The following is a 17,750-nucleotide window of genomic DNA, read 5'->3' as shown; positions in this document are numbered from 1 at the left end:
ACACACACACACACACACACACACACACACACACACACACACATCATATATATATATATATATATATATACTGAACTTTATATACAACATTACCATGCACTTACAACTACAAGAGGAACTACACAAAACTGAATTAACAAATTGACCATATAATGTACACATAACAAGAAAGAAAGAAAAGATGTAGAAGTGCATATACATGCATTTATAGCAAAACACTTTAACATTGGTAAATACAGAGATTAATCACATGAGCATAAACAAACTGGAAAACAAATACACAAAAGGAATAAACTGTTTATACCATTAATAACAATATTCTATTTAGATTATAATTTACACTTAGGGTAACCTAAGGTAGGAGCTCTCACCTTATTTCTTACTTGATAGTACACATACTGTATCACTGTACATCATTTGCTGAAAGTAGTGTTCTAGCATATAATTTTCTTGACCTTTTCCAGAGCCAACCCTGCATGAAGTTGTTGAACTTGTCCCAATCACAATGGAAATTCTAGACTTCTCCACAGCGTATCCTTTTTTTTTTTTGGTTGTTCAAGGCCCAGGCCTTAATCCATTTAGCAGCTTGTTTCTAGTAATGCCTTTTATTTGCTAAAATCTAATCTAGTGTTGGTTGAATGATGATGGTCATAGGTGGGATACTTGAAGAGCTCTGACTGCAGCTGCACCTGAAAGGTATTATTTGAAGATGTAGGAAATAGTAGTGAGAGAGAATTTTAATTTTTATGTTGAAATATTTGGCAGGTGGTGAATTTTCATGGAAGAATACTAGTTACAAGGCAACTCACACTTTATCTGAGAGAAAACTGTTTTATCTGTTGTTCTTTGGTAAGGATAATGAATTAAAGATATTTCAGTATGTGAAATTTACACAAAGTAGCTTGAATACCATATCAAATGTAAACTTGGCATACACTGTGCGATATTTCCTGTAGTGGAATACTTTCAACCGTGCAATTTGAAATATTTTATAATTACACGTTTTTAATGAATATTTTTAACATTGTTTCAATAAAAGGTACATCAAAGATTCATGAAAATGCAGGCTGAGTGTGTGCTATTAGGAGGCTGAAAGTAACACCTGCATGGAGAAACTTGTTTATTTACACCTATATAGTACTAAACTTGTATCTAGAAGATGTCCAGAGGGAGAGATGATGTAAGTTTTAACTGATTTTCACTTGTGTGTAGCAACCAATTTCTACAGTCTCAACTACCCATTTCTTTCATACTGGAACCTGGACCTCTGTTTGTGTAACAACAAGACAGTAGTGAAAGAAATGGGACTGGATCAGAGGGTATGGGAATAAGCCTAGTGGACTGAGCTGTCCACGGGTGTTAGAAATACATATTCTACAGGTGATATAAGGTATGAAAACACAAAAAAGTCTGTAGAATTATTGCTTGGCCAAGGTGATAGTTTTATTACTCTGTGTCTAAAGTGTAATTTTAGACCATGGGATGTTTTTAACTGGATAGTTACATCATTTTCACAACCTACATACCTAATTGAACTTTTGACCAACTGGAATTTGTTTAACCTCACATTTTCAGTCCTGGTTTTTGCTATTAAAGAGCAAATTCTTAACCCTTCTAGCTATCTTGTTTTCACAGCTAGCCATTTGTGTTGGTATTCAGTTTTGCTTTACCCAATAAGTTGATTTAAACCACTGCATAATAGTGAAACTTTTAAAATCACTATGCCCAGGACTTCATTGCTATGTTTGTCATTTCTTATCTAGCCTATTGAACCTTGATATCAAGTAAAAGGCCTTATCAGCATTGAATATGGTAGAATATGTTGACATATTACAACATATTCTTCTCATAATTTTCAGAATTCCTGTCTAGTGATGGGGAGGACTTAGACTCAATGACCACTCCTAAGGTGCCCAAAGCCAGTCTGGTTCAAGGTTTGGCAGAGCCTGTGGACAAAGTTGCACTGTTTAGTGAGGCATCAAATGCTCAGGCTCTCATTGAGTCTATGGACAAACTTGCTCTCAAGCCTTTTGGGACTGAGCATCTTCCTTCAGCTATTTTTTAACCAGTGAGAGTGATGTCACCAAATATAGATCCAGCTACAGTGGACCCTATTTTGCCAGCACCGCTACACCAGTGGAACTCAACCTTCAAACAACTCAGCCTCAATTTGCCACTCCCACTGGCTACTCCAGTACAGGTTAAAGAGAAAACAACCTAGCCACCAACTGGATGTCTGTTCCAGCCAGTAAGGTGTCCTGTCATATAATGAACTCCTACCAAATGGCATATGTGCCACATGTTTACTCACTTCCAATGGAACCACTTCATACCATTACCAAAAAAACCTTTCCAGATCTAAGGTTTTCCTGAGTGTCAGAGGGACTGAGGGCTGAACCACCAGTGTTCACTGCAACACCAGCTTCTGGGATCCTGCAAGTGAAACTGAGTAGCTCAATTTAGATGCCATCCAGACCACCACTTATGCACATAAGGTTAATGTTTAACAATTCAGTCTAACTATGATAATCAAGTGGCATCACAAAATGTAGTGTGTATATAAATTTTTTCATGAAATACTACCCAACAGCTCCAAAAAGCAAGAAATGCAACTTTTTCAGTCATTGATATAATAATCACTGACTGTCCTAATTGCTGGTAACTTAGTGAAGCTCAGGAGGTAATCACCATTGTCTCAGCTGTGATGTTGCTCCTCCTCATCAAAACACTTGATTGAATCAAACATGGAACCATACAGATTCAGCAGCATCTTTTACACTGGTCATCCTTGAATCTGTTCATTAAAAGACTTATCTCAACTGTTTAAGGAAGTGTTACATATCTTCCATGGCTACACTCTTGAACATTGGTGTCAAATCTTCTTAGCCTAGCTCACAGGGACCTGTGATTGTGCTACAAGTCTTTCTATCACAGATTCTCTGCCAATACGATGTTGAGAGGTTTCAAATGTCCGGCTTGTATAGGGACTCTTATACTCATATGAATGTTAGATCCCTGTCATCAGACTAAGAAATGGAGAATTACCAGAGCTTGTGCTTTGGTTCTGCACTGCAAGTATACCCCATGCATAGAGAAGCTCTGCAGGGCCCTACAGATCACTACATTCACTATGTCATGCCTACTGTCCCATGTGCTGGCAGACAGTGTCCAGTGCAGGGGCTGATACATTCTAGTTGGTAAATATCTGGAAGTCCTGTAGAGACTACCTCATTTAGTCTGACTCTCCAGAACAGACACCACCACATTAATACTAAGTTGCCCATTCCTCCTGTACACAGAAGTTAAAACATCATGGAAAGAATGTGATTAACTGTTCTGGGTACTTTAACTTCCAGCAGTTTTCCTTCCTGGGTCTATTGTGTCATTGAAAAAGTCATGTAGTGTCTCCATATTGGCAAAATGTCAATATCAAGGAGTAACTTCTTTTAAACTCAACAACTCTCTTTACAACAGTCATCACTCCATATCCCTAACTCTTCCTCCTGGTTATTCAGTTCATGGAAAATTCCATCTCATTAAGTTTAAAGCTTCAACTCAAAAACATAAGAGTTGAGAAGAGTACAATTAAATACAATCCTCAATAAAGAAACAGATGTTCCACAAAAACAAATCCTGTGGTCACAGCATCAAATTTTTTCCTTCCTGTCTACTCGGTAGTATTCTCAGATTCCCTTTGAATAATCAGATAGGAGCAACAGAATAAGAGGAGGCTTGCCAGAAAATGTTTTATTGAGTGAAATCTTAAGTATTTTAACCTCGATTGAGTTTAAAGCAACGAAAGAGACTGAAAAGAAGTTAAACACAGTGAAACAATATTTATCTCACACATTTAAAAACAATCAAAGGCATAAACAAGCATACTATTTTGGCGGCTTTACTGGAGAGCTGAAATATCATCAAGTCTGTCTGAAGCAAAATCTAATCATATCTCTCATTTATATTCTGATACTTTTCCCTTTATAAATAAAAACCAAATTTAAAAACACTAACAATGGTAAGAGACAATGGCTATATACGGAACTAGATTCCCCGATTAAAAGAGAACATTAGTAAAGGACAAAAGAAACTTTATCCCAGACCTAATTACAGTATGTAATATTACAAATTTGAATGGCAAACAACAGAAATGAAGTTAACACTTTATACCAGGTTCCAGTGGAAACTGCATTTATTAGGATGAGGATGTCTGTCACACCTTGATGTGCCTCATGGCTTCACTGGAAAAAACCATTGATGAACCTATCCTCTTGATCTGTGGATACCATTACCAGGTAGGCCTTGCTGTGCAATCAGCACAGATCATCCATGTAGGCTGCCAGTTCTCTTCAAAGCCTTGAATCTTGTTCGTTGGATCACCTGATCTTCCATTGGTTCAAATTAGCAACACAGTTTGCATATGACCATTTCCCAATCATGTTACTCTTCATCCATATGTTATATGGCATCCAAAGAAAGGCCATCCAAACTGAGTCTATCTATTCCAGTCATTTACCTGCCTTAAATGTTTTAGGGTCTCTTTTGTTTTTCTCTTAAACATTGGGGGTAAAATCTGATTTGCTTCTCTCAAGGGACCTGTGGTGCAGACCAAAGCCTCTCCCTTGCAAGTTCTCAGCCAGGGCAGCAGGAAGATGAGTTACTCACAGCAACCCCTTATATAGCCCTGCATGATCCTAGGTGTCATTATGAGTCATAGTTGACATTGTGGGATACCTCTTGGTCTAAAGAGGCTCACCGTTTCATGGTTTGTAATCTTTATGTAACGATGCTTACTGCCTCATCTGCCAAAGAAACAGTTTGACTAGTGGAGGTCATCCAACAGTGGCATGTCCAGTGCTTCTCAGCTGGTTGTTGGTGACCTGGACCAAAGCTACATACATATATGATTTATTGAATTAATTGTTTAGAGGAAAATAATCATTTTTTTATTTGCTTATTTTTTTCAGGAAACTGTGTCATTATTCAATGGAAAATATTGGTTACGAGGTGTAGTGAAAGGTGATAGCATGCTGATTGTTAATAAACTTAAGGTAAGAGATTTGTCAGTTTCGTACATTTCATAAACATGGTAGTTCTGTTTAGGTTAGTTATTCAGTTTAATTAATGTCACAGATGCTGTACTTATGACTACGTAGCTATGTCACTTGTGAACCACTTAAATTGTTGCATTTTTAAGTTGCCATTTTGTATTCTTCACAACTAAATTTTACTTCAGTTACTATACATTACATTTAAGTTACATTATTATTTATAAGAAGTTCTAAACAGCACATTTAAAGCTGAGTAACAGAATTAACAATAAACACTAAATGGAATATCTTGTTATAGAAAACAAATGCAAATTCAGATAATGTTTTCTTTATTGCATTAGTTAAATACAGTGATTAAGAATATATATTCTTTCTTTATCTATTGGACTTTATTTATGATTGAAAGTTGTTTTGTTTGTATACAGATTGAAAGCAGACGTTTCAGGGTACAGTTTTATTCTGATATTGGAAGATCTGCTATAGAACAATGTGAAGACTGCGTTAAAATACTTTCAAACCACATTCCTTTCAAATACAATTTACTCAGTCCCTTCAGTCAACCTCCATCTATCAAACCTCAGGAAAGTTTTAATAATTACCTTTTCAATTTTACATTGCAGGCATTAATGTGAAATAGTCTGATATAAATTATTAAGCATCCTTGAATAGTTAGGACTTCTTGAGAAGCATAGAAAATTTAAAATAATGAATAACACACAAGATTAAAATTGGTACACAATTAAAAAACAATTTTTAATTTAGGCCAATCTGTGGTCTTCAAAAAGTTGTCTCTAATATTTTTGTGTGCCAAATTTAACTTTGTGTGTTATTATTATTTTAACAATATATATACAAGTGCCAAGAAACAAAACATAGAAAACTTTTTTAAGCAGCCTGCTCTCTATCAATTTTAACAACCCAGGAAGTTCTGCTTTTAATATTGTGATTTCACTAATTGCTTTTTTAAGAGGTACTCACTTAACTTATGAACAGTATGATGTTTTGAAACAGCTATTTGTGGGATAATATGGTTATTTCTCTACAACATTTCACTTCTAACAGTGAAACATCATCACGTACTTTTTTTTTCAAACTTCATATTTTTAGTAATATTGTGATCTGTAGCTACCTAAGATTTACCTGATGTTTATGTTTGATATTAGTGTAGTTTTGATTACAAAAAGAAAGAAATACAAATTATAGTGTTGGGAGCAACAAAGTTCCAATTTGTTTCAAGAGATTTCAAGACACCATGTGAGATCTTCCTAGTGTATCTGGCTTACCAGCATTACTGGAACACAACACATATATGTTATCTATTTCTATTGGAGATTATAGAAAATAAAGAATATTTGAAGTTATTCCTGTGGTTAGTGATATTTAGTTACATTGGTTAAATGGATTACCAAAAGATTATATAGAAATTTAAAATTAGGGCTTTCCTCAGAAAATGGTTAATTTTAATGTCATAGTTGTGAAGTCAATCTTAGCATGCTCAGTGTTTGATATTTTATTCATGGTTTAATCTGTTGTGACCTTGGCTGTACTTACACAGTCACTTGTTAAATATCAATTATAGTGCAATACTACACACGTAATTTGTTCTTTATCCACACATGGAACTACTGAGTTTTGGTATGGTCTCAGAATTGGTAATTTATATTTGTAAAAGCTGCATATCATATTACAAGATGTTTGAAAATAAAGCATTTAAAATAGTAATGTGTATTTTCCTCTAAAAGACTTTAGATAAACCAAAATAGTATGTATTACTATAATAACAAGAATACAGCAAGTTCAATAAACTTTTCTGTGAAAGTCAACTTTTTGAGCCACCCAAAAGCTGTTTTATACCTTTATTTAATTTTATTTTGGATGAAATATTGTTTCCTTTCAATAAGAAGTTCAACTTACTCAGAGATGTGGGCATGAAATCTAGGTATAAACACTGTAAGATCTTTTATGTTTTCAATGACAGAAGAAACTTAAAATATGTACCTCCAAAAGTAGCATATAGACAGATTGGTAGTCTGATGAAAAAGATACAAGAAAGCTTTGTACAAAGTTATTTAAGTCTATACATATTTGTTGACATTGTACTAAATACAGTTGTGGTCTTTCAGTAATGATAAAAATTTCACCAAATAATAGTATTTTAAAACATCATAAACACAAAGATTGATAGTGAGTGAAGAGTTTCAGTTCTTCCAACATAGTAGGTATAGATATATTCATGTTTGTTTTTCATCATGATGATTTCTGTTATTGTATTTTACAGGTCCATGCAAAAAAAATACTTGGAGAAGTTACAGCTTCACTGATGATTCAAGTATGTATTATCTCCATAAGACCTTTTCATTTTCATTTCCTGCTTAGTGTAGTGCTTCTATTTATATGTGAAAAACAAATCTACCAACTTATAAAAATTGTGATTATGTTAACCTGTTCTTATATAGTTATATGGGTGATTTTACCTTGATATTGCTGAAAACATAAATTTAATAAATCTTTCACAACAATCTTCTTCATTTATCATATATTTTAAATCCCTGACAATGTTAATTTTTGTGATTAAAATTATTCAGTTTCACGCATAATAACTAAAAATATTACACTGTAATTTTAAAGCAAAATTTAACAATGTGGCTGCAATGAATTGCACTTGGCTTTTAAAGTGATGAAAGACTTTCATCTACACTAGTAGCTATTTTAAATCGAGATTTAAAGTATATTATTACTGTAATTCACTGCTGCAAAAATATTTGAATACATAATTCAAATTTCACTTGTGAACCGTAAACTTTAATTAGATTAAGAAATATAATGTTTACTTGAGAAATTTTCTCATAGTTATGTAATAATCATATTTTCACCTCAAGTATTCACAATACAGATGAGCTTTATATTGGCCATTCAGCACCTGGAGACTGTTTATAGATTAACTGTGTTGAAAAATCAAATATTTAAATTGGTACTTTCAGGCTGTGACTAAAGAAACAGAGTTACCTCGTGCATATCAACATACCAACATTCCTGTTAATCAGATCAAGAGTTTGTTGTTCCTGTGTCTTTGTGATCCAAATTTTCCAGCTTTTGTAAGACAAGTACAAAAAGCTCTTCATGAAATTAAAGAAATGGAATGATGAATATTGTTTCTATTTGTTAAGTAGTTTGAGTATTAAAAATCATTTGTTGTTTATAAAAATTTTTATTGGGTTAAGTACAAAAAAAGTTTAGTGAAAGTGGAATAGTAAAATATCTTCACTGGTTGTAAGGTTGTTTGTTGGATAAAAAAAATTTTAATTTCATTATTGTTTCATGTTTGTTAAAATCCAGCATTAACAGCAACAGAAAGATCAATACATTCTATATAAATGTAACACTAGTTTTATCATGTATAAAAATACATAGTGGATGGCTTTTATAGTTTTAGCAACATATTTCAGACTTGTCAGATATTTCTTTGGCAATTTGTGATTTACTCTAGATAAAAAGAGGACTAACAAGGGTAGCGACCAAAACTCAGTTTCATATTTAGTATTCAAGTAGTTTCTCGTTGAAATAAAAAAATGATTTTTAACACCTTTGTTCAGGTTAGTGAGGTCAATAGAAACAAAAGGTGGAAATTTACATTTTGTCCACTAATAGTTTCTGTTATGTGCAAAAAGAATTTTTTGTTGTTGTTGCAAAAGCAGGGGAGATGATAATAAAATGTCATGCTTCACATTATTAGTTTTCAAAATAATATTAAAGTAGAATCTACTACTGGAAAAGGCAAAAAAATACTGGAATTTCCTTATCTTTATACTATTATTTATGCCAAAGCCTTTAGATATTTAGACAAAGGTCAAAAAAAGATATAGGAGTATAAAATAATGTAGCACTACGAATATAAAACGAAAACCCTTCGTAAGAAAGTCCACTTCCATATTTTAATTCTCCTCAACTTATGTTGTTTAGACATTTTGATGTGTCTTGAAGTACTGTTTATAAAATGTATTTCTGTCAAAATATACTTCAAACACTCAAAACTGTAGATATGGCATTATGGTAAATGATGAGAAATTTTATTTTTCATAAATAATATAAAAATTTTATAATGTCTTATTTGTATGTGTCTGAATCATTACAGCACTCTCTCTGTATAAAATGTTAATGTTTGCATTTTGTTTTTGCTTTCAGTTGACCCTATAAACCTAAAATTGGTGTAAAAAATATTTTTTTGTTTTTTTTGTATTTCAATGAGATACCACTTGAATATTGACTTTTGTTTACTGATGTTTGCAGTCCTCCTTTCAAGGTGTTTTTGTTCTAAGAATTTTTTTATTAACAATTACTGCTGTTTTTTACATTTGAGAGTGAACTATTGATTTATTTTTCCTGAACAATATATTGTATCCAAATTTCCATCTGCATTAGTTTCGGCTGTGTGATATTCAAACATATTTTCATTTTTAGTGTTAAATCAGTCCATTTATTGGATTTAACTATCTACTGTCTCAACTCAGTGCTCAAAACTGGATTGCATAATGGTATTATTCAGTGATGGGCAATATAATAATAACTTGACACCATTTAGAGTCAAATAAACTCCAGTAGCTTATGCATTTGGTATTTAGTGATATTCTTCTTCAAACACTTTATCTTCTTCGTGTTTGTTTCAGTTTTTTATTCAGTAAACTCCTTATTCGTCAAAGCAGTGTAAACCAGCTTCAAATATGTTCATGAATGTACTTTATATGTTTCAATAAGAAACATCATTTGAAATATAGTTTTAGAAAGACATGTATTATATGCTTGTTCTTGCATAACCACCTCTGTTGACACTAATAACAGTATGTTACACTTTGTGTCTATGACATGAAATTGGTTTGTATGACAGAACTGTTATTTTATTAGTTTGGACAATAATTAATATACAGGAATTGAACTCAGCAGACAGACCATGAAAAGTACAGAGGGATGGTGGGGGAACATAAAGGTAATATTACACAACTAATCACTACATTCACTACTGTTTTAGGTAAACAGTATTATGATACATATATTAAATACAATACAATATGTTAACCACTAAATTTGAATATTTTACATTATCAAACTTTTAAATTGAAATTCTTAAACCTGTGAAAGCTATCCACTATTCCAAAGAAAAATTACAAAGCTTATGAATATTATCAACCATTGTAGATATAGTTTGAGACCAAAAATAATAAGAAATATTTAAAATTATTATGTTTACATACATAGCTGTAAATATTGCACCAGCATAAATCTATCAGGATTATAATCAAAAAAGTCACAAAATTATTGAAAGTTCCTCTCATTGACAGAAAAACCTGAAGAATGATATTCATATACAATAAGGTACATATAAAAAAAACAGGCTTTGAACCACACAATCATAAAAACAAGAAAACAAATGTCTTTTTACTGTAAATATTAAAATAATGGTGTTTGTGTATTTCTTTACTTTAAAGGAAGATTCTAGTCCAGACCATTTTCCTTTTAAATTAATAACCATCTAATTAAAAAAAAAAAAGACATTTAACTGAATATCATGTAGAAAGTTAACAACTCATTTGCCAATGAGCTTGGGCATGGTTTGGTGGTTAAAGCACTTGACTCATAATTTGAGAGTCACGGGTTAAAGTCACAGTCACCGAACATGCTCAACCTTTCAGTGACAGCATTATGATGTGATAGTCAATCCCACTATTTGTTGGTAAAAGAGTTGCCCAAGAATTGGTGGTAGGTTGTGTTGACTAGCTGCTTTCCCTCTAGTCTATCACTGCTAAATTAGATATCGCTAGCACAGATAGCTTTCATTTAGCTTTGCACAAAATTCAAACCAAACCATTTGCCAATGACTTAGCTGTGGACAAATCCAAAAACAGTTGGCCTGGTGATTGGAGACTGCCAAACATACCCCTAACAAATGTTATATTGAATCTGATTATTGAAACCAGTTTCACTAGTCCTCAAAATTGGTGATGACGTACAACAAAGCTGTGGCAATTTAAAAAAATGTTATGTATGACTTGAAACAAAAAAAAGGAAATGCTGCCATAAAAAATACTCCTAAATATTATTTTCCATTGATTTCCTAATTTTTTGTATGAATAACATTGAACATTTAGATGCTATACAAAATTAGTCTCTCAGTGGGTCATCAGTAAGCCTACAGACTTAGAATGCTGAAGTCAGGAGTTTGATTTTCCATGTTGTAGAGAGTGTAGATAGTCTATTTTTAGCGTGGCTCTAAAACAAACCACACAATATTAAAACTTCTGGTCAATATCTAAAGAAGTTAACGATACAACAAATGGTATAACATGAAGCATAGTTTCGTCTATTCAAGGTTCATCAGCACAGCTTGGGTCAGCAAACCAAAGTATAGTTAGGCCTCTTATAATGGTGATATGTATATAATACTTATGTGGTTTTTTAGTCATTTTAAATCACCATTCAGTAACCTAAATAACCATTATAAGAGGCCTAACTGTATTTCTTTGGTTTGCTGATCAAGGCTGTGTTGATTAGTCTTGAACGGGCAAAACTGCAGTCCACAGCAGAGGGTACAACTGATCAAGGAATGCATTAGGCCTCTACATCACAGATTCTATTTCTAATTTTACCTTTGAAAAATAAAATAAGTATGTAACACACACATATATATATATACAATTATTAAACAGTTGGTCCACTACATAATATAATGAAATAGGTGCAAAATTCTAACATTATTCACACACCTCAGTTAATTTAGGTTACTGTAAGGTGATTTAAAAGGACCCAAAAAACCCAAATGGTGTAACAAACCAATGCAAGTGTGAAAATTGTTTTAATATGGTTGCACCATGTTTGGAAGCTGTCAGTTGACAGTTTTATTACCCAGTGATTTATTATTATTAACTCAAATCTTCTGATGCATGTTTGAGTTACACTTTGTGATGGCTTGCAATATGGGACTGAAGACGGTAGAAACTTTTAAAAGTAATGACACTAAAATGGTTAAATGTTTATGCTCTTTTTAAATATGTTATTTATTCATTTGTTTACTGTCAGTTAACAAATATATTAATCTTTGTATGGATCTTACCTATTTGAAAAGATTGAAGGAAACAGAAGTTCTGGAAGTAGTTCTATGCTCACCAACTTTACAGGGATTGTTGATCTTACTAGAGTGGTAGAACCATTTTATATCTGTTTCATATAATTATTTTTTAACAGGTTTAAATGTTTTTAAAAGTTAATTATTAATATTTTTTTATTTGTACTTAATTCTTATTAATAAAATTTATCTTTTCAAAACTGATGAATTCTGTTAGCTTCTACAAATGTGGCAAATACCTTCATAAACACTATATATTACATTATGTGTGTGTCAGAAAAATAAAAGCATATTCTTTACCACTGCTCTTCACATTCACACTTCTCTGCAAGTTGCTTGATTTTCTTAATCTGTACAGGCCCTTTTTGCTCTTTTGTAGTCAGGTTCCTTCTCCTTACATTTATAAATGTATATCGTTTTGTATTATTGATTTTGCAACAAAGTCTACATTTTCATTAATATCTAAATTGTTTTATTTAACATATTTTTTATGGCCCCAAGTTGTACCTTTTTGCCCTTCATTCCTTTCTACTATGTGAATAGTATTTCTTGTTTGATATAGAATGGTGAGAATTATTGGGAAGATTGTGTGTGCTAAAATAATAAGATGATAATTGATGGTGATCAAATTCATCAGTAATTATTGCAGTGGAGCTTTTTTAGTACCCACACATTAAAATTATCTCAACTGCATCATGTGACATAAACAATTAGTCCTGTCTCAAGAGTTCATCTAGCTGCCTGAGATACGACAGACATTTATATGAACTAGATTAAGTTGGTAAGCTGTAATTTTTATCAAATATACTTGTGTCATTACACATCAGAATTTGGTTTGAGTGTTTTTAAGATGTGGAGTAAGTCGTTAACTGAGTAATTGGGTAATTCTTGCTTGAGCAATAGAAAATTTCTTTGCCAATTGCAAGGAGAGAATAGTATCAACTAAATTTTATGGACTTTTAAAATAGATGAAAGGCTTTACTTTTCTGTCAAAATATTGCTTGTACAAGGATGTGCTGGATGCATGTTCTATTATATGTATGCAGTTTGAAAAAAAAATCAGATATGCTATCAGGTACTGCCTATGGTAGAAAAAGTAAAGGTTGCCATAAGGAACTCAAGGAAGAAACTTCAGGTATACATTGTGAAAACCATTTGAAAAGTTCAAATTTAAACTGGAAATAAAATTGGGCTCCAAGCATTTTAAGAGCACTTTGCTTAAAGCAGGACACCAGAAAAAGAAAGAAAGAAAATGGGGAATATACTGTTATTGTCACATACAGTCTAATGAACAATGTATACTGTGCTGAGAAAACTGTTGACAAACTGAGAACTACAGTTCTTCCAAGACAGGTATGTGTTGAATCAAGATGCTTGACATTTGAGAGTGAATTTTGTTAAAGTATGTTTTGGATAGATACAGCAAACTAAAGTTCTCACTGGGGAAATTGATCTTTAAATTTACTTGCAGAGCATTTTTATGAGATACTAAAAATGAAAAATTTTGATAAAATTACCATAACCTCAGAATGGAGTCAAAACTAAGGATCTCTGGAAGTGTATGCTTCTATACAGAAGGAACTTAAGAATGTTTGTATGATGGTGGAAACAATGCTCTGCATAGGACCCAGTAATAGTGTCATTGAGGCAAAGTTTAGTTACCTTACCCACATGCTCACTGAAAAAGGCTTTGTTTGAAACATGCAGCTTTGGAACATTTTCTAGTGGTTAAAACAAATGATTTTGTATGGACACATGAGGAAAAGGAACAAATATTAGAAGCAGCCATAGAGAAGTGTATGGCAAAAAGAAGAAAAAGGAAATTTGATACAAATCCTCATATGTCTATAGAATATGCAGCCAAGAAATGGAAGTCACACATGTACAATGAAACTGAACTTGATTCTGTTGGTAATGAAGATTGAAGTGATTATAGAGATCATGATGAGGATGATTCTGATTCTATCACATCTAATAGATCAAGTGATGAGACTGAAACAATCGAGATTCCTTTTTCAAGAACTAATTGCACAGGAATCATCTGATGTCGACACTGCTGATGGGGGTCATTCTCCTGTACACAGTGTATGTGAGGATAGTGATTGAATATGCTTCACAAGCTAACAGTTAAACATAAACAGAACAAAGGATGTTAGTACATATAAATGACTGTGCAGAGTAGATTTACTTTAAATTAACTTGATTTTTTTTTTATGAAATGTGTGTGTATGCAAGTTTGTGACTTAATTTTTTGAATGAATAATGAAACTGATGTTTTATTTCCTATTAAAAATTTAAATACCATTGTACTATTTTCTGTAAGTTACAAAATAGTAATTATCATATGATTTTAGTCAAGAGGCTATGTGTCAGACTTTAAGATTATAACCTTAATTTTTCCAATTTTACTGAATATAAAAATGTTATAGATTGTTACTTTGTTTATTCATCAAGTTAGTATTCCAGGCCTTATATTTGCCTCCTTCCCTTACTTTGCCCTTGAAATACAACCACAGGTTCATTTAGTTGAAAAACAGTACAATTCAGTCAATACAAATTATCTTTTATTGTCCAGTTTTTGTAAACAAAAAATAGACGTACATCATCAGCCCGTTAACAGTCTCCATGTACTGTTTGACGAGCAATGTTTATAGTCCTCGTGAATTTTTCAAATGTAAGGGTCTGCTTTCCCCTAGTTGTACAAAAACCAATATACCTTTATTAAGAGGTATTATACACCTCTTACTTAGTTGTACAAAAGTACGTGTACCTTCCATCTCTTTGTGCAAGAACTAGTAAGTACCTGTTCCACAGTGGTAGAAGAATTACTATATCTTTTATCTAGTACAAGAATTGTCACGCCCATCACGGCTAATTGTTTAACACTATAAACATTCCAAATAGTATTTTGGAAATACCATAACCCATCAGTTATTTCTACAAGATCCACACTTCTAAATATGAAGTGTCGTACACTTTACTCACCTAATTGAACAATAATTAGTACACCTCTCACTTGTTCGCACAAGAACTGTAATACAGACCAACTTAGTTGTACGAGCATGTTTCACAATGGGTTTTTTTTTAAACAAGAATTCTCTTCTCACCGAGTTTTAAAAAATCAACATTAGTACTTCTTATTTAGTTGTTCAAGAACTAGTAAACGTTTACCTCTCATATACATAGTTCTATACACATCCATATTTTCCCTACCTTGTACAAACGCTATTAATATTACGCTTTTCACCTACTTTAGAAGAACTATGTAGTATCAGTAATCAAGACACATGATAGTGTGTCATATGGCCAAATCAATCTGCAGGACACACCGTGTGTTGCAGCAGAACCTCTATTAACGGCCGCGCCATTAAGGGCAGACCTCTTTTGTCTGTTCTTTGTAACCAAAATAAATCTTGCAGTAACGGTCACCCAACTATTCCAGATTAAGGGTAGTGCCTTTAGTCTTGTTCTCTATACGGGCACTCGATAAAGGGGGCAGTTGTCTTTGTATGCTTGTACAGTATACTGCTAAATTCCAGCTTACTATAGAGAGCATTTGGATACAGTCGGAAGGGTGCCCTTAATGTTGAGGTTCTACTGTGTAAATGCAACTAAAACCATCATGCTCAACAGAAAAATAACACGTAAATGAAAGACATTCGTAAAAGTAAAATTGTTTGGCACCGACTTGAGCTTCTCGGAAACAACCAAAAAGTATAAGAATTATATTAAATAGCAAACTAACCTGGTCACTGTCTCAGAAAGATAGGGGCATAGCCAAAGGCTGCCGAACCAGTGCAGTTAATTATGTCCATCTACAAAGCATTCATATGCCTGATAATAGAATATGGTGACAGCCAATATGGCACATATACAATGTAGCAATATTCAAACAGCTCAAAATCAAGCAATCAGAATAGTTTTCCGGCTTCCACAATACACTCCTTCTGAATATCTAGAAAAAATCAATAAAATACCAAATGTCAGAAAACGAATAACAACTCTTGCAAGGAAATCAGTCAGGCAAACAGAGTTAACCAGACAATTTCTGTCATTAGCCACCACCACTGAATCTTGATAATTGTACAACTCAACATTCAACACTATATACGCTCTGAATGTTTGACCATACATGTGATCTTTTTTTACAGCAATGGGCATTAGTGGGATAGAATATTCGGCGCTCTACCAGTGAAAGTGGGTTTTCTCGGGTACCCCCGTTTTTCCCTCACATCTAAATCAAACAGGGTATTGGATCTATAGATCCCCCCCCCCGTTTATATTAAATACGAAATAAAACTTAATAACGAAGAAATATATTCCAGAAACATGGTGAAACTACAAATATCATTTTCAGGAGACTTGGTATCTACATGACATTGAGAGATTAACAAAATACAATTACTTTAAAAATACAATGTTGAAATAGCTAGATAATATAAATGATTTTCATATAGTAATTTTATTTTATTGTAAAACACAAAATAACCTTTTGGTAATGCACAGAAAAAGAAAAATGAAATTCGGGGATATATGCAATACTTATAACTCTTAATAAATAAAATATATAAAAAATATACCTTCAGCCCAACCCCAGCAGTAACCCTCCAAAGTAGTAGAAGACTGGCTACCATAGTGGTAATAAAATATCTCTGACCCAGGTTAAGGCTTTCCTAGTCTCTGTCAGCTCCAACAAGAGCTACTGGACATCCTCTTCCAGTTGGGAGAAGGGGTGTACATTTGACACAACCGTCCTTTTCACGATTGTACAGGATCCAGGCCTCTATCCTCTTAGAAACCATTTCCTGGCAGTGCCACTTTATCAACAGAATCTGTTTCAAGGTCAAAATGTGTCCACAGTTTCTATGGGTGTGTGTCTCACAGAGTTTCTCGGCTGGTGGCAGTTTGACTGCAATAGTGGGGAAAGCCCTCTAATTCATCACCACTTTACTTAAATACTGATGGTGTTAGTACTGGAGCTGGTAGTGGCATTTAACTCACTGTTGTGCTATGGGTAGCTATCATAATAGTGGTGAGTCGAGCGCCTTATCCACCTGGCCTCACTTGAATCATATTAGATTTCTTATCTAATATATTAGAAACTGATTTTTTCTTTAATATAATACTCAATTTACTTTTTATGAATTTATCTGTAGTAATATGTTTTGCTTTCTTATCTTAAATTTCGAGAACTTTAACTTTATTTGAATCATGATTTAAAATGCATTTCCTATAATATTTTCAACCCTTTACGAATAAACGATGTTTGTTATAATTAATTTATTATTACGAACATTAATCTGTTTACAACTCGTTGTTTGTTCAAGCCAATTGAGTAATCGTTTTGCTCTATAATCTTCATTCTTATTTTATAAATCGATTTTGATTTATTAGCATCTGCATATATTGGATATTGTTACGTCTCCGTTTGTTAATTAACTTTCCGTAACTTCGTTCCGACGAAACTTAAGCGACACAAGTCCTTTCTTAATAAAACTGATTTATTCTTTCCGAATATAACTTAACCGATACACTCAACAATCGCGCTAAACAAACGCTATAGCAACGAACGTCAATAATACTCGACA

General features: G+C 32.9%; 1 protein-coding gene across 3 annotated transcripts in view; it reads left to right on the top strand.

The window, feature by feature from the left end:
- The window catches only part of LOC106464078, a 63,534-nt gene extending 51,851 nt beyond the window's left edge, over nt 1–11,683 (top strand). Inside the window, exons 3-7 of one of the 3 annotated variants that reach the window (XM_022391739.1) lie at nt 766–849; nt 4,965–5,048; nt 5,474–5,629; nt 7,327–7,377; nt 8,030–11,683. In XM_022391739.1, coding sequence (XP_022247447.1) covers nt 766–849; nt 4,965–5,048; nt 5,474–5,629; nt 7,327–7,377; nt 8,030–8,191 — 537 coding nt within the window. In that variant the 3' untranslated portion in view covers nt 8,192–11,683. The remainder of the gene's footprint in view (nt 1–765; nt 850–4,964; nt 5,049–5,473; nt 5,630–7,326; nt 7,378–8,029) is intronic. The other 2 variants (XM_022391740.1, XM_013924190.2) reach the window with 2 other exon arrangements.
- Nucleotides 11,684–17,750: the final 6,067 nt, after the last annotated feature.

The sequence above is a fragment of the Limulus polyphemus genome, unplaced genomic scaffold, assembly GCF_000517525.1.
Source record: "Limulus polyphemus unplaced genomic scaffold, Limulus_polyphemus-2.1.2 Scaffold1557, whole genome shotgun sequence".
Lineage (NCBI taxonomy): Eukaryota > Metazoa > Arthropoda > Merostomata > Xiphosura > Limulidae > Limulus > Limulus polyphemus.
The sequence above is the reverse complement of the archived record's forward strand: the minus strand, read 5'-3'. Positions and strand labels throughout refer to the sequence as shown.